At 40.6% G+C, this 25,006-nt stretch overlaps 1 protein-coding gene across 1 annotated transcript in view; it reads right to left on the reverse strand.

The window, feature by feature from the left end:
• Positions 1-25,006, reverse strand: part of FNDC3B (fibronectin type III domain containing 3B) — a 2,611,550-nt gene that overhangs the window by 206,727 nt on the left and 2,379,817 nt on the right. The window contains exon 26 of the mRNA XM_044070236.1: positions 7,151-7,317. Within this exon, the coding sequence (XP_043926171.1) occupies positions 7,151-7,317 (167 nt within the window). The remainder of the gene's footprint in view (positions 1-7,150; positions 7,318-25,006) is intronic.

Raw genomic sequence — 25,006 nt, forward strand, 5'->3', positions numbered from 1 at the left:
CTCTTCGCACAGCATAATTCTTTGGTGAGTCAGCAATTCAGCAGTGTTTGTGTTTTATATATATATATATATATATATATATATATATATATATATATATATATATATATATATATTTGTTGTTGTTGTGTCTTTTGCCTTTTCCCGGTTAGGGTTTGCCACAGCGGAACTCCGGTCCGCTAATGATTGGCAGCTGATTTTTACGTGCCGAGTTGCCAGCCCTGACGCACAACCTTCAACGAAGGTACGCCCATTCACGCATGTCTCCACGCAGAAGACGCTCTAGCTGAGAGTCAAACTGCATAGAGTCTTACTGTGAGGCGTCAATGCTACCGCAGCACCACCACCTCGGAGATATATATATATATATATATATATATATATATATATATATATATATATATATATATATATATATGTCTGTGTGTGTGTGTAGTGGGCACTGCACATATCTTCAGAGAAACTGTTTTATTCTTTCCTCAGCCCTGCATGCAGCATTGTTAAACTGAAAGTGACATTTTGTGCACTGCCTAGCTTCCTGCAAACCCAGCTAGCTCAGAACTGATACATTTTTGATACTTTCTCTGTCCCAAAAAAGACTTTAGCATTAACTGTTTTATTACCATCACAATGTCAAGCAAAGCACTACACTTTCAGCAGAGGCTGATAGACAGCAAGATGCAGAATTTCTTGAAGACCAAGATCGTATCCCTGACCCAAGTGTAACAGCAAAACGCATCTCTAAGCTTACATGGAAGGCAAAACAGAATTATGAGACAGACAGGAATGAATTGTTATGCAATCTTGCTGACTCATGGACTAACACTGTTAACTGTATGTCTGCCCTGTCTCAACCTTCTTATGGTGCACTGCAGTTAGAGGGTGCACTCAAGCAATTTATTGCTACCTATCAAAGCTATCAGAGACTATGCATAAAATATGTCAATTTATTACAGCTAAAACACCGAGGAAGCACAAGAAGAACTAAAGAGGTTTTATCAACTTAATCTTGACAGGGACAGTTTGGCATTAAAAACAAGGACTAAGGCTGAAGTTAGAATTACACAATTCCATGAATCCAGATCCCATCGCTCTGCATCTACCAGACACTCCACCAGATCTAGTAGGTCTTTACAGCCTAGATCTTCCACGCTCAGTGAACAACTTATCAAAGCTCGTGCTGATGCAGAAGCTGCTAAGATTCAGGCAACCTTTGCAGAAAGGTAGGCTCAGTTAGAGGCAGAAGCTGCCCACAGAGAAGCAAAAGCTGCATACAGAGAAGCAGAAAGAGAGGCCGAAGCTGCACACAGAAAAATGGAAAGAGAAACAGAAGCTGCATGCAGAGAAGCAGCAAGAGAGGTTGAAGCTGCACACAGAAAAGTAGAAAGAGAGGCAGAAGCTGCACACAGAGAAGCAGAAAGGTAGGCAGAAGCTATCTGCAAAGGGGCTGAAATAGAAGCCTTAGAAAAACAGTATGAACATGCCACAGCTATGGCAAGGTTAAGAGTTCTAGAGCAGGCTGCTAGTGGGAGTGACAGAGACAGCATAGGTCCAGTGGACATGGAGAGTTATCTTTAATGCACTACAGACTGTGTGTTCAACCAAAGCAACAAGCATTCCAGTTTATCTGATGTCCCGAAGCCAGAGACACTTCCTCAGAACTATTACTCTCAGTGACTACTGCTGCAGTACTTTTCAACCAAGGTCAGTATGACACACCTAGCTCTGTTCAAGCTAACCTACCCCATTATGAAGGCAGTCACCAATGTTCTGTCAACCGAGCCTCTGCACCATTGCAAGCTCTTGCTCTCATGAACTCTCGGTTAGTTCCTCAGCTTAATGCCCTTGCACCACCATTTGTCCTGATGTTGTTCAGCAATGGTGCCACTTTTAATGTGACCAACACTGTTCAACCAACAGCTCCTCACTTAAAGTCTGAAGACACAGAAGTGTCACAGGTTGTAAAGTACATGCTTTGCAAAGATCTCTCAAATTGGCCTCACACAGTTTGACAACAGACCTGGAAACTACAGAGGCTGGAAATCCACCTTTAAGTCTGCAGCTGGTGATCTGGATATTACAGCTACCAAAGAACTAGATTTGCTCATCAGGTGGCTTGGTCCCAGCTTTTCTGAACTTATTAAGAGCCTCAAGGCAGTTCATATTGCTAACCCAGCTGTGGGTCTTAATGCTGCCTGGGACAGACTGGAACATAGCTTTGGCAGCCCTGAAGTAATTGAGGATGCTTTATTCAAGAGGCTGCAAAGTTTCCCGAAGATATCTGGCAAGGACAATCTAAAGTTTTAAGAGCTTAGTGACCTCCTTTCTGAACTTCAGCTAGCCAAGGAAGACACACACCTTCCAGGCCTCAGTTATCTGGACACTGCTCATGGGGTTAACCCGACAGTTTCTAAGGGGTCTACATTATGTGATCAAAACCTTAAATTATGGAACACCTAAAGGTCAATCACGAAATATTGAACTCTTAACATCGAAAACGGCCGTTTCCACCTAGGTAAATAATGCCACTGGCCAAATAAAAAAAAAGTTTTAAACAGAACCCCCCCCCCCCTAACTAAATATACCAACTGTGAGAACGCTCTACAGCGGAGAAAGAACAAAATCCACGTAACGGCCAAACGACTCGATTCCCTGTGTGGAAGCATCCATTTGCAATTTTCAGACTTCCACATTTAGTGATCGACCTTTAGGTGTTCGATAACCTAAGGTTTCGATCACATAATAGGGAACCGTTTCAAAGCTCCCATATGATAGCCAAGGAAAATGGACAACAGTTAGATCAAAGTACAAGGAGGCAAACAGAGTCTCCTTTCCCTCATTTTCCTTCTTCTGCAAATTCATCAAGAAAACTGCAGAGACAAAGAATGACCTGAGCTTCTCCTTTGGAGAGTTCCACGCTCTAGGTTTACCCTCTTCTAAGCCTACAAACTTGTGCAGCTCATACAGAGACCACAGAGTCTCAGTTAAATGGACTGATGTCTTACCTATACCTTCTACAGTCCCCAACAATGGTGATCAAAACAAGAAAATCGAAACCTGAATTGCCAATGCCCCATACATAACAAACCACAGCCACTCAGAAAATGGATTGGTTTTAGAAAAAAGGCCCTGCAAGAATGCAAGGAACTTCTTAAGAAATTTGGAGTATGTTTTAAACGCTGTGCTTCCACCGAGCATGTTGCTAAGGACTGTAAAGCCATTGTCAAGTGCATAGAATGTGACAGTGATGATCATGTACAAGCACTTCATCCATTTCAACATACTTCTACCCCATCCACAGTTAACCCTCCCGAGACAAAGCAAGGCGGGAAGAACGTAGAACAAACAGTGGCTCCTACTCCAGCTGCTGCCACATGTACTGAAGTCTGTGGACAAGAACTCAGTGGCAAATCTTGTACAAAAATATGCTTTGTCCATGTATAACCCAAGGGTCATCCTGAAAGAGCCGTAAGACTGTACACTATTCTCGATATGCAAAGTAATCGATTTCTTGGAAGATCAGAGTTCTGTGACCTGCTCAACATAACAGGGGATACCCTGCCTTACATTCTGGTCACTTGTGCTAGCATTATCGAAGACCCTGGCAGGAGAGCTAGCAGTCTTATAGCAGCTCCTCTCAGTGGCAACCTAGAAATTCCACTGCCCATTCTCATCAAGTGCAACCAGATTCCAATCAACAAGCAAGAGATCCCTACCTAAGAAGCTGCTTCTTGTCACCCTCATTTGAAGGTCATATCTTGCCAAATACCACCCCTTGATAAAAACTCTAAAATCCTGATACTGCTTAGTAGAGACATACTAAGGGTGCACAAGGTACGTGTATATATCAATGGCCCAAACAATGCTCCATATGTCCAACACTTGGACCTAGGTTGGGTTGTCATAGGTAACGTCTGTTTAGATAAGGTTAAAAGGGTTACTTCCGTCAAGATGTATGTTCTTCCAAATGGACGCAATACTTGATTTGAACCCTGTCCTCATCACTACTGTGTAAAAGAAAGGTCATGCAGTAATGGCAAGCCTCAGCAAGTCATCCAAGGCTGCAACTATGGCTTAGACTTCTGGGATGATCATCTTGGCATTATGGTGTTTGATACCATTAGTGAAGATTATCAGTTGGTGGCCACAAGGGAAGATAAGGAATTCTTGAAAATTATGAGTGAAAAATTCTATCAGGACAACTCCAACAGCTGGGTGGTACCCTTACCAATCTGTACCCCAAGAATGAAATTAACAAACAATAAGCAGCTTCCATAGTCATGGTTTATTTCACTGGAAAGCACCCTAAACAGGAAACCTGCAATGAAAAAGCACTTTATTGACTTCATGCAGAAGTGTTTGATAGAGATCATGCAGAACCTGCACCTCCCCTAAAGGAAGTGAAAGAATGTTGGTACTTTCCATGTTTTGGTGTGTCTCACCCTCGCAAGCCAGACCAAATCAGAGTAGTCTTTGACTCAAGTGCTCGCCATGAAGGTGTTTCTCTTAATGACCTTCTCCTCTCTGGGCCTAATCTGAACAATAATCTAATTGGGTTCTTGATCCATTTCAGACAATAATTGATTGTGGTAATGGCCAACATCAAACTAATGTTCCATTGTTTCATTGTTTGCAAAGACAACAGAAATTACCTCAGATTTTGGTGGTACTGCAATAATGATGTCAACGACAAGGTTGTAGACTACCGGATGAAAGTACATGTTTTCAGTAACAGCCCATCTCCTGCAGTTGCAATGGGATCACTACATAATCTCGAAATGTTGGAATATCGAATTCCAAAATCTTGAGACTATATAGCCAAAACCCGTAAATACTGAAAGACCAGAAGCGTGAAATTCAAAATCCCGATGTTTGGAGATATTGAAGTAGCGCTTCTGGTGTTGTAGTTTGTTGATGGATAGGTGGAAGTTCAGGTAAGTATCTATGTGTAAGTGTGGTGGTTAGGGGCTTTAGTGTGTGTCAGTGTGTGTTGTGACTGTGATGTGTGCGAGGAACTGTAAAATGTGTGTGTGTGAGTTTCCCTTGTGTGTCTGTGCGATCCTGGAGTTAGTATATTTAAGTAGGGGGGTTTGGGGGGCACAGGGGGGACTTGTCCCCCGTGCCTATCTGTAGTGTAGGATGATATGTTTGATTGTGGGGAGAAGTTCTGTGTATGTGTGCTGTACGTTCGGGATTTTTAATTTCACGCTTCTGGTCTTTCGGCATTTAGGGGGGTTTGGCTAAAGAGTCTCAAGATTTTGAAATTCAATATTTCAAGATTTCGAGATTATGTGGTGAACCAATTGCAATATATGGGTTGAGAAGAACTGCCAAAAGAGTGTGAAAGGAAATTTGGGTCTGATGCACGTCAAGTTTGTTGAAAGAAACTTTTATGTAGACGACGGGCTTAAATCTTTTTCCACAGAGGAAGAAGCAATCAATCTCCTTGCCAGAACTCAAGATATGCTGGCTGTATCTAATTTCAGACTTCACAAGATAGTCTCCAACAGTGTCAAGGTAAATGCAGCCTTTCATTCTGAAGACAATGCTGACAGTCTAAAGAACTTTGAACTAGGGTCTAATATTACCCTCATGCAACACAGCCTCGGGCTGCTTTGGAATGTCAAGCAAGACTCATTCATATTTCAAATGTCAGCTTGTGACAAGCCTTTCACTAAATGTGGAGTTTTGTCTGTAGTAAACAGCATCTACAATTCACTGGGCTTCATAGCACCCTTTACCATTCAGGGCAAGATACTATTAAGATACCTCACTTCTGAAAATGTGGATTGTGATACTCCTCTCCCCAGAGATAAACAATGAAGATGGGAAACATGGAAAGATTCTGCTATCTGAACTTTGTTCTGTTCCGTTACGGTTTGCCCAGGTCTTCGAGGTGTTGACAACAGCAAGAATTCATTATGATGTTTGCATTTATCCTCTTCTTCTCCCCTCCCTCTTGATTTTCAGGTACCAGAGGATAAAGAGGTTCCAAATATATCATGGACTTAATGTTTATTGTTATTGTTGTTTGGTGAAATCTAAAAATTTCAGGCAGGGCGTGTCATGTTACACATGCTTGTGTATTTGCTGTTCAGCTAAGAAATTGCCTTTCTTGTATTTTGTCCTAGCTGTAGCCTAGCTCTGTTAGTTAACTCACCCTTTCCCCCCATTTTCTTCAGTTGTGTGTTAGACTCCATTGCAGCCAGATGTCTTTTGCTGGAGTGTGTCAAAGCATCATTATTTGACCTATCTGGAATGATTTCTTGTATTAAGATCTGCACAGTTTGGAAATTAAACTATTTAATCGTCTCCACAGGTGTCATTTCGATTGAGTCACTGTCTGCTAACACTATCTGTGGTGGTGAGTAAACTTCTCAATACTTCTTGCTACAGATTAGGAGATTACACTTGCTATGCGCAGGCAGGGGAGGCAAAACAGGCATCATACACAAATAAAAGTATCTGACTGTAATGAAGATGGTCCTCACCTGGTTCTTCTGATAAATTTCCCATGGGATGACATCTGCTGTTAGTCAAAGTTCACTCTTTACAACCTGACCTCATGCACTAGTGGCAAAGATCGACACGGTCCTAGTCATGCAAGCTACCCCCCCCCCAACACACACACACACACACACACACACACACACACACACACACACACACACACACACACACACACACACACACACACACACACACACACACACACACACACACACACACACACACTCACTCACTCACTCACTCACTCACTCTTTGTTTTAAGCTGTTGTTAGTTGCATATAAAGGTAAAAACACTCTGGGAAGATACAGTCTGAGCAGGGTGATAAAAGTGTTACATTATTCAACAAGTGAACACAACAGATACCTTACATGTATGTAGGAAATGTGACCACAAATTGTAAGGATGACATATCATTTCAGAAAAGTGGATTAAGTATGAGATTTACTTCAGAAATATAAACAAAGGATGAGAAAACAAAGCCTAAGGCAATTGTCTAGGTGGGGGGTTGGAAGTGTTAAGAGTTTATAGTAGCAGTCATTAAAAAGTGAAACTATTTTACTGGTTGTACCAGCCTCATAATTTTCATAGACAGTTTCTTCACAGATCTAAATGGGCTCATGATCTCTTTGCATTGCTTACCCTTGATCATTGCAGGAATAGATTTTGTTGTACTGAATGTATAGGTCTCAGAGAAAGGCCCCTCTCCTGATTCACATACTGCCTGGATACGAAAATTATAACATGTAAATTCTGTTAGCCGCTGCATTTTGTAGGTGTGGCTCGGACCTCTGTAAATGGGAATAAATCTATTTAAAAGAGAAAGAAAAGTATCTTTAATGTCTTCATCAATAAAGCCTTGTGAACTTAGGCATATCAATACAGATCATGTACAAATAATACAGTGTGCAAAACTCTTCTGTAATTTTTTTCATTAGAGCTTGAAAATAGTTTATTACGCCGTGTCTGGTATATAATGCAAACAGCACTAAGTAGGCTGTTCATTAATGAACCTGAGTGCAATGAATTGATCATCACAAATTATATAATTTTATACTGCAAGTGCTTACAAACTTTCATCTCTGAAAATTCTACTTAACACTGATCATGGTTTCATACAGCAATTTCCTCCACAGGAAGACTCAATTATTAACTCACAGACTGAAACACTGATGCCTCAAGCCAAAAAAATAAACACATGAAGCAAAACAAATGCATTCTGGATTACTGATTATGTTTACTCTGAAAATAACAGATATAAGGCTTCAGGGTTATGGCTCTCATACTGGGAACATGGATTAAAAGATACCAGTATTGCCTCACTGGGGGTACTGCACTCCTATAGTGTTATATTTTGATTAAAAGGTTAAACCTGTGCCCCATACGCTTTTGATAGATATCAACAATTCTCAGCAAGCCAAAAGAGCATTTAGACACAAACTCAAATTAAACAGCATTCTTAATATGTGTACAACTTTTTTGTAAAGTACAAAACAGTAGGAAATTTGCAATACATGTTTCATTTACACATTTCTTTAAACATTATTCCAAAAAAAATAAAAGAAAGAAACAGAAAAAAAGTACACAAATTCTTGCCACAAGAACCGAGTGATATTGATTTTCTGTTCTTCTTTCGGCTTTTCCCGATTTGGGGTCGCCACAGCGGAACTCCGGTCCACTAATGATTGGCAGTAGATTTTTACGGTGTCGAGGTGCCAGCTCAACACCCAACCTTCAACGAAGGCACGCTCATTTCACGCATGTCTTTTGAACACCATTTGACTGTGGGGAGGACATGCAGACTCCACACAGAAGGCACTCCAGACGAGAATCGAATGGGAGAACCTCTTGCTGTGAGGTGACAACACTACCGCTGCACCACCGCGGCTAGTGACATTTGATTTTCCATTTTTCAAAATTGCAAAAAAACTAAGTTTTCATGGAACATGGCATTTTATGCCATGTTGTTAATCTGGCACAACATGCATTTATTCCTATATTTACTACATACATTCCTGTCCAATTGCTCAATTTAGCACTCTGTACCTAAAATTTGTTTGATTTACACGTTCATATAGATACACTAAAAATTAAAAATGAAATCCCAATAATGACCATAAATGCTACTTAAAAATTACAAGTATGATTCCAGGATTTCATCTCATGAAAATGAAATTTCACTTTTTAAGAAATGTACATCAATCCATGACTGTATGAGAAGAAGAAAGGATGTGTTCTCTGTACAAAGACAGAGCATGGAGTTCTATACACACCTGCTGGGAAAGTGTTACTTTGTGGTTCTGACAACTTTTTCATCATTTGCTCTTAACTAAACCGTTCTGCTATCCCTGCCATGATGACTACTTAAATGCAGAAAAATAAAGCACATTCTAATACTTCATGTCCACAGGAAAATAAATACGTAAATCAATTGACATTGTTTCCTCTTCTACTACACTTTTTTTTCCAGAGCTGGTATCCATGCCACTGTTGTTGTGTACAGCTTATAATGTACTAACTTCTTTGTGCATATTCCACTTTTAAAACAATCCTTACTGTGAGCAAGCCACATACATGCATCCATATTTCAGTCAATTATGAGTCAGTTGCTGCTTGCTTTTAGCATTTCCTTTGCCTGGCTCAGAAATGTCACATGCAGGCAGCGAAAAATGTTTTTTATTTCCTAAGATAGCTACTACACCTCATTTGTGACCATACCAGAAAGATAACACTCTGCACTGCAACAGGGACGTGATCTTCAGGATCAAGCATTCATAGAGCTGATTCTGAATGGACAGTAGAATATATAGTAGAAAAGGGTTTTTAAAAGTCTCAGGGTTTTGTGTCTAAAAGTTAAATCAAGGAATTGAAATAAACACCACACCTGTAGAGGGATGGCATTCAAAAATGCTCAAACAGTGTTTTGTTTAGAGCACAGCACACTAAACTAATAAATTATGCAAAGGGAAAGGAAGATTTAGTTACCTAATTTAACTGTCTTATTTGTTAAGGTAAATGAAAAGATCCATTTCAGACCCTTTCATCCAGGAGCCAGGCAACAAAGGAAATGGTAAACGCTGCATGTATTTGGACAGTTTGACGTCTTGGGAGATGTGAGAGTATCCAATAAATACATACATACATAAATAAATAAATATACAAGCAGAACATGTGAATTCCACACAGACAGTAAGCAAAGGTCATAAATGAACCAAAGACCCTGGAACTATACTGTCACACTACAGTTACAATCAGTACTGATATGACTACAGGCATAAGTAGCAGTTTTGCTTGCTTAATTTCATTGCAACTTTTAAATTCAGTAATGTTTATTTTGGGGTCTGTTACAAATACTCATTGCAAGAAAGTCATATATATGTTCTACACCTGCTCATGCATGATATATATTTACAAACATCTCCGTTTAAATTTTAAAGCAGTTTTATTTATTCTTTAGTTAATGTAAAAATTCTTTATGTCCTGACATTTCTCTAAGTGAAGTACATGTAATTAAATCTGACATCCCGGTCACACTCAGAACAGATACCATGATGTTTTCTTTATACTACTACAAAGGTTTATTACTTCATGTGGCCCATAAACTATCAATATAGATTAAGTTGTTGAACACATTACAATTGAAAATGCTATCTACCATGAAGATGTATTCAGGTAGAAAATGCAGAATATAATCTGGAAGGAATGCAGGGTGAAATAGTCTCTATTACACATTTCAGTACTTTTCTGAGGTGTGTAACTCTGAAATAATAAGGACTCAAAATGCCACACTTCTGTATATCACTATCAACGTAGCAATGGACATACAAACATTCTAGTGGCATGTAACGTAGAACGATTCATCTGTTAAAACAGCACAGAAACATAGCTGCTAATAAGGACTGTTCCGTAGCTCTAGGTGTGATTCTCACAGTCTTTACTTACAATGAAATGTTGAACAAGTCACTTACTGACACCAGTACTTGAAGATCACACATAAAAAGGCATTTGAATCAAGACTGTTTTACCCAACTTTCAAGTATGAGATAAACTGCAACCTAATGCTCACTACATTCTTTTGCCATCTAATATAAAAACCTCATGCTACAGTCATAACTAACTGTGATAGGTAATCAGTCAGCTGAACACAGGCTCTGAAAAGGTTAGGAGTTGGGGTCTGATTGATCCGACAGCTCAGCAAAGCTTTAAATTACTCCAAGATTTTGCACCCTTACCGGTTGTTGCCTTGCAGCATGGGAGACCTTAATACCTTTAAAAACATCAGTGAGTTACCATTTGGGTCTGTCAATGTTGATCATCATGAGAGAATCTAGTGAGGTGAATTTCTTGACATGCATGTCTCGCCCAAAACAATCCGGTTACATAAGACACCTGGTAATTATTCTCTCTATTATCTCTAAAGGTTGTTGCTGACTGAATTTCTACGTTTGCAGCTGGACTTTGGGATATTACATGCACATCAAATTACAATTTACGTATATCGGTTGCCTTTAGGAGAAGTTTCCCTCTCTAATACACAGACAATTCACTGCCAGGAAATGCAAACCTTACCTCAATGTCTACAGGTAAGCAAAGTACAGAAACAGTATTCAATGTAATATTTAGTTTCTGTTTCACTTTTATTGGTCATCAAAAATTTTGTACTGCTTAACTGTCCATCATAATATAAAACAGACACACTAACTGAGAAAAGAAAAGAAAAAAATGCCCTTTCATAAAATGCTCTTTTAACTTAGCACTGTGACTAGAAATGTTTACATGTTAGATGTAATTCTGGAAAAACTGCAATATTTTCTCTGCATGTTTACACCTCCAAACAGGTTGTGGTGTAACCATACATTCAAGAACACTAAGGCTTCCACACTGAAGATTTTTTTCACTACATTAAACACTGAAAACTTACTAGAGAAGTGGGATGCTAATGACATATTGTCTTTTGTCAGTGTCAGTTTACTTAATAAGCAAATCATGACCTAGGCATCAAGGCAGATCCTCGTGAAGGTCACTATATCCTGTAGTGCAGTTTACTTCTGACCTTTTTCTAGTCCACATCCTACAGTCAACAGCCTGTTTCCCCTTTTCCATATGTAATCCACTAGGCTTACTGCACACACGGACATCTGCAGTTAATAGGACACTTCCATTACTATCTGGCTTTTCTGCCACTTCGAACAGCACATGCACAAGTGGACACCATCGGGCACCTGTCTTGATACCACATATACACTCTGGGTCCTACTGTGGCCCTAGAAAAATTTGGGGGGGGAGGTCAGATGCTGAACGTCCTGTGCTGCTTTATATATACACCTATCTACAGTGTAGCCAATCACACACTATGAAACAGCCAAGAAAAACAATGAAGCAATGTATCTCAATAATGTTCCTACTCTTTACCTTTTTGGATGGACGCATGTTCTGTATAATGGGCATTAAAGGAACAATCATATAAATCTTTTGATTTACAGAACCTTGGTCACCAAAACAATGGCTGAAGGCAAAATGGTACACACCCCATACCTCGACCTGGACAAAGCTTTTGACACAATTTCCCACTCAGGTATAGTAGAACAGTTAAACAAACCTCTATGTGACCCACTGGATTGCCAACTAGCTAACAGATAGGAAGCAAAACATCAAAACAGTGCAAGTTACCTCCATAACAAGATCAATCACCAGTGTAGTCCCTCATGATTTTATGCCTGGACCTCTCCTATTTGGCAGCCAACGCTACAGGGCTCTGGCTGAATAAGTTTCCAGATGACTGCAAACTAGGAGCAGTCACTGAATCCCCAAATGATTTAGCCATCCTGCAGTAAGGTTTGTCCTAAATAAATGATCAGTGCTAAAATCATAGACTGAAACTAAATGCCAAAAAATGTATTATTATATCCTTTGAGATGTCATCTACCCCAGGGAACTACCACACTGACAATATGCCCCTAAGAGATGACCCAGTTGCTTGGAAATTAAGAATATATGTGGGCAGTGACCTAACTTTTGGCCAAGTCTCCATTGTTGTAAGAAAGTCTTTTTATGTTGCATAGCTTATAAACAAAGGGATTATGTCTACTTCTAGGGAATGTCATTGCCCCCTTTACTCAGCCCTCATTTGGCCAGTCATTGAATATAATGACCCCTTTGGCATGTATCTGTCTAGACAAATGGAATGACTGGAAAGCTCACAGAGACACCTTCTAGAAGGATACAAGGCCAGACTCAAAACCTTGTTACTATACTCAGTATGCTACAGACTGCTAAGCGGTGAACTGTATCTGGCATACAAGGCATCCACGACCCAATACTGATTAATTTACTGCACATCAGCAAGTCAAATGGCATTAGAAATACTCAGTCTAGGGATCTAAACCTCTTCTGCAACATCAACAGAATGGGTTGGAGGGACATGTATATCTTGCAGAGGAAAACGCTACTCTGGAACGGACTCCCCATCCACATAAAACAAAGTTCATCCATGTCCATATCCAAGTACAACTTGGATTTAAGGATGAGAAACAAAAAACGTATCCCAGGACTGACTCCTGTACTACAGAGGCAGCTCCAAAATGCTTTATCCCATACATGTGCCCCCTCAAAATATGGTATGATCCCAATTATTGTCATTATGGGTAATATATAATTAATGACCACAGGATGGGCAAGGCCAGTCTCTACCCAAATGGGATAGGGTAATTTGAGCAAAAAAATGGGATAGGTTAATTTCAGCCAAAAAAAAAAGCGGGGGGGGGGGGGCTGGCTTAAAATGGTCCGCAAGAGCAGCTAACCTATTACTTACCTATGAACCTATAAATGAGGTGCTACAGTATATTTAAGAACTGCAGTCCTTTACATGGGCTTATTCATTACAGACCCTTCCAAGAAGCCCTCTTTTGAATAAACAGTCGAAGCATCTAAATTGCATCTAAATTATCTCCCATGTCCAGAAACTTATGGTAGGAAACAATATTTGGGGGTGGCTGGGTGCTGAGCTGTGCAGAGGCAATAAAGTACTTTGTGTTTACTTTCATTGGTCTGCCAGAAAGTCTGTCTAGAGACTAGAGAGACAGAATGCTTTCTTTAACAACAGAGACCATGATTTGCTAACAATAGATGCTGTAAGTTATAAAACAGGAATTAAAGAAATTATTTTTGACCTGTCAAATCTGTGCAGCACACTAGGATGGCATTACTGTATGCCTGAAATATTTGCATGTATGAATGTGCGCGTGTGTATGCATGTGTGTATGTATGTTTGCATGCATGCATGTATATGTGTATGTATGTATGTATAAATGTACGTGGATGTGTGTATGTGTGTGTGTGTGTGTGTGTGTGTGTGTGTGTGTGTGTGTGTGTGTGTGTGTGTGTGTGTGTGTGTGTGTGTGTGTGTGTGTGTGTGTTGCCTTTTATGTGTTAATTGAAGGGATGGTACTGAAGGTCTTGAACCTTTTTCTGGAATACACACTGCAAGCCTTTGCTGGCTAGTTACCTTCTTTTTTTCTGAAAGAAAAATTGTCTAACAGAGCACTAAAGGTTTAAATTAGAGAAGTAATCTATTACAGTCTAACAGTAATCCTTTTCAGTCTGTACTTGTCTCGTAATGATTAATTTTGTTTTCAAGTATAATGTTTTACTGTATTTTTTTTATTTTATACCTCAAAATATTTGTCTGATAAGTGCTCTTTGTAAAATGAGTAATTTTTGTGACAGCCTGGATTAATGTCTTCATCGTGGCCACTTGCTACTGTAATCATTAAAAAAAACTTTCCATGGTATAAATATCAGAGTTAAGGCTAAAGTAGTTAAAAGCTACACAGAATGTTGTAGTCCTCTGGGCTCAAAATGTTAGTAAGCTGGCAGTTAGTCCTGGAACTGAGTAAGAAATATTTTGCATGTGCATAAAACTAAAAGAAACTGATATTTTGGCAAGTATTTATGACACATTTCTAAGTTATTATCCAGTAATGCAAGACATAAATACACACACACAAAATCAGACAGTCTTACATATATATATATATATATATATATATATATATATATATATATACACACACACACACACACCCACACACACACACACACACACACACACACACACACACACACACACACACACACAGGATCACTACGGAATACCGAAATTCCACAGTCCTGAGACTCTAAATCCCATGGACCAGAATCTCGAGATTGCAGAATCTCGAAAATAAAAAAAAAAAAAAATAAAACATGAAACAAATTATTCTAACCTGTATGTAGGGAGGCAAGCCCCCCTGCACCCCCCACACCCCCTGCAACTTAAATATACCAACTCCTCGGGATCTAGAGTCTTAGGACTGTGGAATTTTGGTATTCCATAGTGATCCCATATACACACACACATATACACAAAACTCAAAATATCAAAATATGTAATGTACTTTCTAAATTTATAGACTGTTACTAGACTAATGACCGTGAGGCTTTTCTAAGCCTAGCCAAGTTTTCCCGAAAAAATAATGATGTCCTGTATCTGAACAGGACATTGAGAGCCAGGCATTTATAGGATACTTTTGTACATAAGGGACATGGGTGCCAGGCCTGGTGTAAATTTCCTATTCCCCATCCACTGCTCTGGGTTGCATTTAAACTGGGTAATAGATGAAGTCGGCTTCACATGGATGGGAAGCTTGTTCCACAGCAGGGACAGTCTCTGGGACACATATCTGTCTCTCCAACATGTTCTGTTTAAGTCACAGACAAAATTCAGGTCCCTAGACCTTGTATTTCTGGTATTCTTTGACTTATGAATATGTGGATGATTCATACATACATACAAACAAACATATATACATACATACAAATATTTAAAGCACAGGCATTAATGCCCTTCTAACCTGCCAAAATACCAAAATAGTTGCTCCCATAATAAGTAAGTACAGTTTTGTACACTTGCCATAAATGTAGATGTTTGAGTGTATTCACTGTTGCAGTCATCACACTTTGGTTATCTGCCTGCAGGTAGCCCTCAGTTGGCCCGAATACCAGAGACTTAGTATTTCTGCGCCAGATGCTGTCGCTCCAGGACTGACATCAGGTCGTCAGGGGTATCAAAACAGGCAGCCGACGCCATTACATCAGTTTTTCTTGCCCCGAATGACATGAGCCACCCAAATAGGGAGCTAAGTTATGGTGGAGAAAAACACCACCAGTAAAAAGTAAATGCCAATACCAATACCCCTGAAAGGGGTGAGTAATAACCAAACAGATGAGAGAGCGAGAGAAAAACCAGGGGGCTGGAGGGAGGGAAACCAGGACTGCAAAGTGAATACACTCGAACATCTACATTTACGGTAAGTGTACACAACTGTACTATGTTCTTCGTGTTTCACTGTTGCAGTCATCACACTTGGGTAGATTCCCAAAGCTGAAGAAGGGCGGAGGCAGTCAAGAAGAGTTGGGGCTGGCTAGTATGCCTTGCAGGACTGCTGTTGCAAAACCTGCCCTGGATTTGGAAAAGATAGGCAGGTGGTAATGTTTGGGGAAGGTGTGTACAGAACTCCAGGTAGCAGCTTCCAGGATGTCCCTGGTAGGGACTCTCCTGAGAAATGCTGTAGAGGTAGATGTTGCCCTAATGGAATGTGTTCTGACCCCCTGAGGGGTTGACTTCCCATGATGCTTGTAGCAGAAATGGATGCAGTGTGCTATCCATTTGGAAATTGTTTTGAAATGGCCTTGCCCTCTGCCCCTGTTGCAAAGCTGACTAGTAAATGGTCAGATTTTCTGAAGGGCTTAGTCCTAGCAAGGTGGAATCTGAGCTGTCTGTGCACGTCCAAGGAGTGCAGGATCCTTTCTCCTTTATTTTGAGGATTAGGGAAAAAAAAGTTGGCAAATGGATGGATTGGTTGAGAGCCACACTGGACACCACTTTAGGCATAAAGGAGGGGTTAGTCCTGAGGGAAACCCTGTCAGCATGGAAAATAATGAAGGGTTCCACAGCCATAAGTGCTTGTAGCTCAGACACTCTTCTAGCTGAAGTGATGGCCAGAAGCAAGGCTGTTTTCTAAGAGAGAAATTTTAACTCAGCTGACGCAGCAGGTTCAAAGGGGGGGAGGGAGCTTGAGCTTTTCCTGTACAAAGTTAAGGGTCCATGCAGGGGTGGGTGCTCTCCTAGGTGGCCTTAAGTTGTTTGCCCCTCTCAGGAACTGTTTGATAAGAGTGTGCAAGAAGAGAGGTGGCTCAGTGTTGTAATGAGCCGAAATGGCAGAGGCATGTATCTTAATGGAGGAGAAGGACAGGCCTTTGTGGAGTAGATCTGCTAAGTAATCCAGGATTAGAGGCAGGGAGGGCAGAGTTGTGTCCTCTCCTTTAGATTGAATCCAGGAGCAGAACCTTTTCCACTTATCAGCATAGGATTTTCTTGTACTGGGTCTTCTGGCTTCAAGAATGACGTCTAGCACCTGCTTGCTTAGGGTTGCTGGTGAAGAAATTAAGGAATAAGCAATGCTGCAAGATTTAGGGTTTGCAGTTGTGGATGCAAAATCTGTCCCTCCTGCTGAGAGAGCAGGGTTGGGTTCTGGTGTAGGTGCCAGGGTGACACCGGTGTCAGGCTGTGCAGGAGTGGGTACAAGTGCTGGTGTGGCCAGTCCGGGACAATCCTTAGTCTGTCCTGTCTTATCTTGAGTAATACTCTTGAGAGAAGGGACAGAGGGGGAAAAGCATAGATTGAGAGATTTACCCACTGAAAAGATAGGGCATTCACTTTCCAGGCCCTGCTGTGAGGATTCATGGTGCAGAATTTGCTGAGCTGGTGGTTGTAGGGTGAGGCAAAGAGATCCACCTCTGCGGTCCCCCATTTCTGAATCAGAAGGTTGTAGGTGCTGGGCTCAAACTGCCACTCGTGTGGGTCTAGGAGATTTCTGCTTAAGTCGTCTGCCAGTGAGTTTTGCTTGGCTGGCAGGAATTGAGCTTGCAGATGGACTTGCATGTCCAAGGTCGTGTGCAACAGGGCCATGGCTAACCTGCAGAGTGGGTAAGCGTGGGTTCACGCTGCTTGCTGATGTACCACATAACTGTGGTTTTGTCTGTTTTATTAGAAGTTGTCCTGGAAAGAGAAGGGATCTGAAAGCTATCAGGGCATTCTGCACAGCTAGCATCTCTTTTTGGTTGATGTGCAGATGAATTTGACTTGGGCTCCAGTGGCCCTGAATGCATTTGCTGTCCATGTGTGCTCCGAGGCATAGTCTGATGCATCTGTGGTTAGGGTCTGGTTGGCGTGGGGTTGAGAAAATGGCAGTCCCTTGTTGTGGTTGCATGCTTCTGCCCACCAAAGGAACTCTGTCCTTAGACAGGGTATGATAGGAATGACTGTTTCCAGGTCCTGAGAATGTTGGCACTAAAGACTTTTTAAGTACCACTTGAAGTTTCCTCATATGCAGTCTTGCATATGGAATTAGCAGTATACATGAGGATATGAACCCTAGAGCCTGCAGGATTTTTCTTGTGGATAGCTGGGTTCTGGTGGCCATTTGTTTGAGTAGGCTGTCAGATAGACTTGTTTTTCTGAAGTGAGGAATGCCATCTGGTATGTTGTGTCCAAGCTTGCTCCCAGGAATACATTTTTTTTGACTGGGTACTGGTTTTGATTTCTTTTCATTGATGGTGTACCCCAAGGAAGTGAGAAGGTGTTTTACAAATGTCAGATGCTGCAATAGCAATTCCTGACTGTCTGCCTGAATCAGGCAGTTGTCCAATTACGGGTAAATTTGGATATTTCTCTGCCTGCAGTATGCAATGGCTGGAGCCAGGCATTTTGTGAAAACTCTGAGCGCAGTACATAAGCCAAAGGGAAGTGCAGAGAACTGATAATGCATAGATCCTGCTCTGAAACGTAGATACTTCCTGCATGATTCCCTTATGGGTATGTGCAGATAGGCTTCTTTTAAGTCTAGGGTGACTAACCAGGCATGCTTGACTAGCATAGGAAGAAGCTGTTGCAGGGTAAGCATTTTGAATTTTGGTACCACCAGGAAGATGTTGAGAATTGAAAGATCCAGGATTGGTTGCCAAGAGCCCTCTTTCCTGGGTACCACGAAGTGTCTGAAGTAGAATCCTTGACCCCTCTGTTCTACTGGAACTGGCTGAATAGCTCTGATGTTGAGCAGGGAAGCTACTTGGTTTTGAGCCTCTGCCCACTGGTTTAGAGGAGGGTCTGGACACCCGCTTGGGGTTGGCAATGAATGGAAATAAAATTTGTACCCCTGGGCTACAATATGGAGGACCCATTTGTGTGATGGACATCCAGTTTTTTGCATGAAGGGCAAGTTTTCCTCCTAGGGGCACAAACAATTGAGCAGGGCTAGGGAGTGGAGTAAGGAAGTCATTGTTTTTTTTTTTTTCTGTAGGGAGGCGGCTTACCACTCCCTGCTTTAGGGGTGGGGGCACTCCATTGCTTAGATCTCATAGGTTCATAGGTGTGTAATGCATGTATCTTTGCATACTCTGAGACAGTAGTCTGGGAGGTCTGTTTCCCCTGGGTATGGTTTGAGAAGGCCTGGAGGGGGTTGGAAGGGCAATGCCTACTGAATCTAGGGGGTTGCACTAGTAAGAATTCTTTTAACAGTCTGCATATACTTAGCTTTTTCTTCCATCTTTTTAAGAACCTCTTCTGCTTTGATGCCAAACAAACTGTCCTTGTTCAAAGCAGCGTCTAGTAACTTTGATTTGACATGGTCTGGCAAGGTCTGCTCCTTGAGCCAAGCATGTCTTCTCAGTACAGAGCCAGTGACTGCTGCCCTGCAAGATGCTTCTAGGGCATCAAAGCCACACTGCAAAGTATGCTTGTTGACTTGGCTTGCAGAGTGCATAAGCTCCTGCAATTCTTTATTTTCTGCACAGTCTGTAAAGGTTGTCACTTTTTGTTTAATAAGTTCCACAATATGTTGTTGGTACTTCAGCATGTGAAACTGATAATTCAATGCCCTAATAGCAAGAGTTGCAGAGGTATATACCTTTTTACTCCATCTAGCTAAAGCTTTGGAATCCCTGTCTGAAGGGGTGGGATTCTTGGCTGTAGTAGCCTTGATACCTTTAGGCCCCTGGGAAATGATCTCTGGGTCAGCAGTAGGATTCTTGAAAAGAAGTTTGTGAGCGTCAGGGGCAGGAGGTAAAGTGTCAGGAGTAAGACTGGATTCCATAAAAACATCATCAACAATATCCAGAACAGGAGGGATTGCTAAGGTCCTGTGCTGAGGCAACTTTAGAAATTCTCGGGAGTCTCTTTTTGGACTGAGGACAGTCTTGGCATTCCTAGTGGAAATGCTCTCTTAAGGTATGCAAGGTTTCACCAAATGAAAAATCCTCTGGAGGGGAGGCAGATGGAATGGATTCCTCTGCATCTGAATCCTCATAAGCAGACAGTGGCATGTCTTCATAATCAGAAATCTGAGCCATCGGACTCCTGATCTGTAGAAACTGTAGGGGACTGGTCTCTTTTTCGCTTAGCAGGGGAAGGCTGACTTCCCCTAATCAGTGTAATAAGGTCTTCGGCCATTCTAAGCATTTGTTTTTGTGGCATGGGAGCAGGTGCATGCACTTTGGTCATCGTTTTTCTAGGTGTAGTGCGTACTCTGGGCCAAAGAAACTCGGTAGTTTTGGTTAAAAAAGAAATCGGTTTGAACCGAACATTGCTTTAGCAAAGAACTGCCTCAGAAGGTGGTGCCTGCACAGCGGCTCTGGACCCATCCAAGGTAGAGACATCCACAGGTTCCATAGTCGAAGAAGAGTCTCGCGGCATACCAGATTCCGAATGGGTCTCAGTAGAGGCCTGCAAATCCGTTGAATTGGGCATCAGGGGCTGCAAAAGCACCTCACTGAGTACTGGCGGACTGGTGACTAGCTTAACGGAAGCGTCGTTGCAGCTTTGGACCCATGCGGTCTGTCTCTGTCTTTATCCTTACATTTTTTCAGAATATTCGTAGTTGGATGGCTTACCGAAGTCATTTCAGAATATGGAGATCAAGAGCAAAAGAATTTAGCAACAAAGAGAGCCCAACAATGAATGGTTTTGGCATTAAACAAGGCACAAAACCGACAACGAGGTACTTCGTGGTCTGGGCCTAAACAAGTAATGCAGTAAGAATGAAAATCTCTGTGAGGTATTTGCTTTCCACAGGCAAGACAATTGTTAACTTTTTCTGTCATTGGTTAGAGCAAGGAAAAAGGATCCCCAATGGGGTACTTAGCTTTAGAAGACCTCAGGATTATTCAATTCGTAAACGAAAATTCAGGTAGCGGCCGACTGGCACTTGCGAACTGCTTCTGTTTCGGGCTCCTCTGCAAGAAAGACTGATGTAATGGCGTTGGCTGCCTGTTTTTATATCCCTGACGACCTGACATCAGTCCTGGAGTGACAGCATCCAACGCTAAAATACTAAGTCTCTGCTATTCGGGCCGACTGAGGGCTTCCTGCAGGCAGATAACCCAAATGATGACAGCAACAGTGAAACACGAACAACATCTAGGCTGTTCTTAAAAACATCTAAAGTAGTGCTTGCTTTAATGTAGTTTGGTAGTCAGTTCCATGCATCAGCTGCTCTAAAAAAGAGCTAATTAGTTCACTTCTCATTCCTATAGAATCTCTTTTGATTTCTCCAAGTCTTTTGGGTTTCTAATACCATGATGGGAATGGACCCCATTCCTAAGTCAGAGTACGATTAAAGTTCATGAAATTAGTATTATTTCACTCTTTGATGTTAGCCAAAACTGCTCTTCGTAGTACCCGTAATGTGCCCAGCAATGACTCCTTCTGCAGTTCATATGGTGTTACATGAATTGGTAACATATCTAAATATGACTGTAAATTCTTTTTTATAAGACCTGTTGCTCCTACTACTATTGGAACTGTCTGGGTATCTTTCTTCCACATGGCTCTCATTTCTGCCTGCAGATCAAGGTATATTATGACTTTGCGTCTCTCTGTATGCAAGACACTATAGTCACCAGGTGTGGCAATTTCAATGATCAATGCTACTTTTGTCTTCTTTTCTTGGATCACTATGTCCAGTTTTCTAGCATCTATCTTTTGGACTGTTGGTATTGGGTGATCCCTTGTGAAGTAAACTTCATCATTTTCTATGATTCCCTGTGGCTCATGTTTCCAATGTTTTTCAGCCACTTCAATACCATAATGTTTGCACAATCTCCAGTGTAATAATCTCGTCACATTATTATGCCTTTCAATATACAGTCCCTCTGCCATTAGAGCATCGCAACCAGTAATAAGGTGTGTAACAGTTTCCACCTCGGTTCCACAAAACCTACATATGTCGGTTTCTCCTACATGTTCAATGGACTTAGTAAATCAGCGTGTACGCAGCCCACTATCTTGGGCTGCCAATATTAACCTTTCATTTCTTGGTGTAAATTCACCTCTCCTTAACCATTCCTGCGTTCGTTCTTGTCAACATGAGGCTCTTCCAGAAGTTTTTTATACTTGCAACTATATTTATGTTTTTTCCACATTTCTTGCCTTCTCATCTGATCCTTCACCTTATATTCTTTCTTTTCTTTTTTAGCACATTCAGTTGCTGCCTGGTTTTTATTCACTTCTGGTTTGATTTCCATTCCTGCTTGACGTCGATATGCTTCTGCTAAATTAAGCAGAGATGTCATCTTAGATTTATTCTCCTCATGTTTCAAAACTTTCACCACATTTGGATCTTGTGAGGTAAATAGATATGTGTGGAGTCCCACGATTGCAGATCTATATATGTAGTCAGTTTCAAGGAGGCCCATCCCTCCTTCAGAACAGGGGATATATAATCTTGGTATGCACTGATTTTTATAAATCATTTGGTGAGCATGAAGCATCCTTCTTGTTTTGATATCCAATCTATCCAACACTTTTTGGGGCCAGTCAATCACTCCAAAACTATAAGTTAGGACAGGAAGAGCAAATTGATTTATAGCTTGGATCTTGTTCCTAGGTGTCAATGCTGTTTTCAGGATTAATTTAAGTCTTCTAAAGTACTCCTTACTAAGCCTTATTCACATTTGTTCATGTTTTATTGCTGATCCTTCATCAATTCCCAAGTATTTATACACCCCCTCTTGCTCAAGTTCTTTTATATCGTATTCTTGTCCCAAACTGATGTTTTCCTGGTGCTGCAATTTTCCTTTTTTAAAGATTGCTTTTGCACATTTATCAAGACAAAATGACATTCCGGTATCATCTGAAAAAGTTTTGACAACCTGCAGCTGTGCTTTCAGTTCCTCATCTGATGAGCTATACAATTTTAAATCATCAACAAAGAGAAGATGAGAAGTCATTAGACTTTGTTGTTTTCTAGAAGCCAAATTGTAGCCATGGCCTAGGCTGTTAAGTAAGCAGCTTAATGGGTTAATGGCAAGGTAGAATAACAAGGGTGTCAGAGAGTCGCCCTGGAATATCTCCCTTTGAATTTTTATCCCTGGGATAATACTCTGTCCTTTATCATGGCTTTATTGCAAAGTGGTCTGCCACTGTTTCATGGTTACTGTAATGTAATCAATCAGTGTAGGATGTATCTTATACATTTTTAAGCACTCTTTTATCCATGAATGTGGGATACTATCAAATGCTTTTTTGTAGTCAATCCATGCCACACTTAGATTCTTCCCCTTTTTACAGTTCTCCACTATTACTTTATTTAACAACAAATGATCCTTTGTTCCATATGACTTTCTTTTATTGCCCCTTTGTTCTATTGCCATAATTGAGTTTTCTTCTAAATGACTATAAACTCTGTCAGCGTCAGTTCCCATGTATAGTTTGTATGTTGTCAGAAGACAAGTTATTGGTCTATAATTTTTAGGGTAGCTTGAAGGATCACTCTTAAGTAAGAGCATTGCCAGTGCGGTGTATGTTCGGGGTGCATATATAAATAGTTCTTACTCATGGCTAAATCGGCGTGCAAAGAAGTTAATACTTTAAGCCAAAAGTTAGGTACTGCATCTGGGCCTGGGGTTTTCCAGTTAGAGGCTTTTCTCAACTTTATTTCAATTTCTCTAGTTGTTATTTCATCCCATTTCATATCCTGTACCTTTAAAATTCCTATTCTCTCTTTTACTTCTTCTATCCATTTAGCATCTTTGTTATGTTCCACAGGATCTTCATAGATACTTCTCCAAAATGTATCTACTTCCTCTTTTTTTTGACAGTCTATCTGTTCTTTTTACCTTATTTCCCAGCTCTCTATAAAACATTTTTGGGTCATCAATAATTTGTTTATTTTGTGTTTTTCCCTTATATTTATCTTCATATCTTCTAAGTCTTTCCACCTGTTTTGTAATTTTTAGTTTGTTATCTCCAATAGTGCATAACAGATCCTGGTCTGTTCTAATACCATGCATTGCTTTTATCACATCTATCTTTCTTAATATTTTCATTGATCTGTTCCCTCTTCTATAATCTTCTAACAATGATACTTCTTGTCTTAACTGCTTTATAGTTTTCTCTATTTGATATTTCCATGATGGTATTCACTGTTGCCCCCTCTTTTCCCTCACTACCCTATGTTCCTGTGGCAGAACTTTATCAGTTATTAATTTAGCAGTACGGTAATATATTCTGTTTACTTCTGTTATATTGCATGGATCTCTATGGACAGTCCTAATTAGTGTGTTCATTTGTTTTATCAAGCTTCTCACTTTTGGGGTTTTATTAACCTTCTGCAGTCTATTTCTCTCATTGATCTTGATATATCTATCTTTGTCTATTAAATCAAGCAACTCTTCTCTTAACTCCTTTTCTTCGATACTGAGGGTACATTTCCTGTGGGCATTCTATAGAAAGTTCTATAGCATCTTCCTATGGCACATTCTCTTCAATTTCATCTGTCATATGGGAACTCACTGGCCTATGACTCCTCAACATTGACTGCATTAGAGTTTCCACAGTTTCCTGTTTCTTTCCTTGCTGTCTAGCTTCAAATGAATGTTTATACTGGTTTCTTGTGGAAGGCTCCAAAATATCTTGATATGGCACCTGACCAGTTACTTCCTGTTCCACTGGTTTCCCCTTAATTTGGATATCCATTGCTCTATCCTGTTGTGGTGCTTTCTGCATTCGATTTTCTACACTGAATCCTTCTCTTTGCAGCTGTTCCATAACTTCAATTTCTATTTCTTTGACTTCTCCATTACTCATCTCTTTTTCTACTTTTCCTCTTAGTCTTCTTATTTTTTGTATTGTAAAGTTTTCCATATCCAGATTCCTTTGCCTATAGTTTTCTTCAAATATCTTTGGTGCTGCTCTTTTTGTATTAATTAATTTTGCTTTCTCCTTTGCATAAATATTACACTGTATTAATTCTCTTTTCCTTTCCCCTGTCCATATTTCTTCTTCACATGTCTCCTGGTCTTCTTGCTTTTCCTTATTCTGAGGACATACTCCAGCATACTGTGATTTAGTCTGTCCTAGACCTTCTACACAGATCATCTGATGATTCTCTACTATTTTTTGAC

Source organism: Protopterus annectens, chromosome 4.part1, assembly GCF_019279795.1.
Source record: "Protopterus annectens isolate FY-2018-M chromosome 4.part1, PAN1.0, whole genome shotgun sequence".
Taxonomy (NCBI): domain Eukaryota; kingdom Metazoa; phylum Chordata; order Ceratodontiformes; family Protopteridae; genus Protopterus; species Protopterus annectens.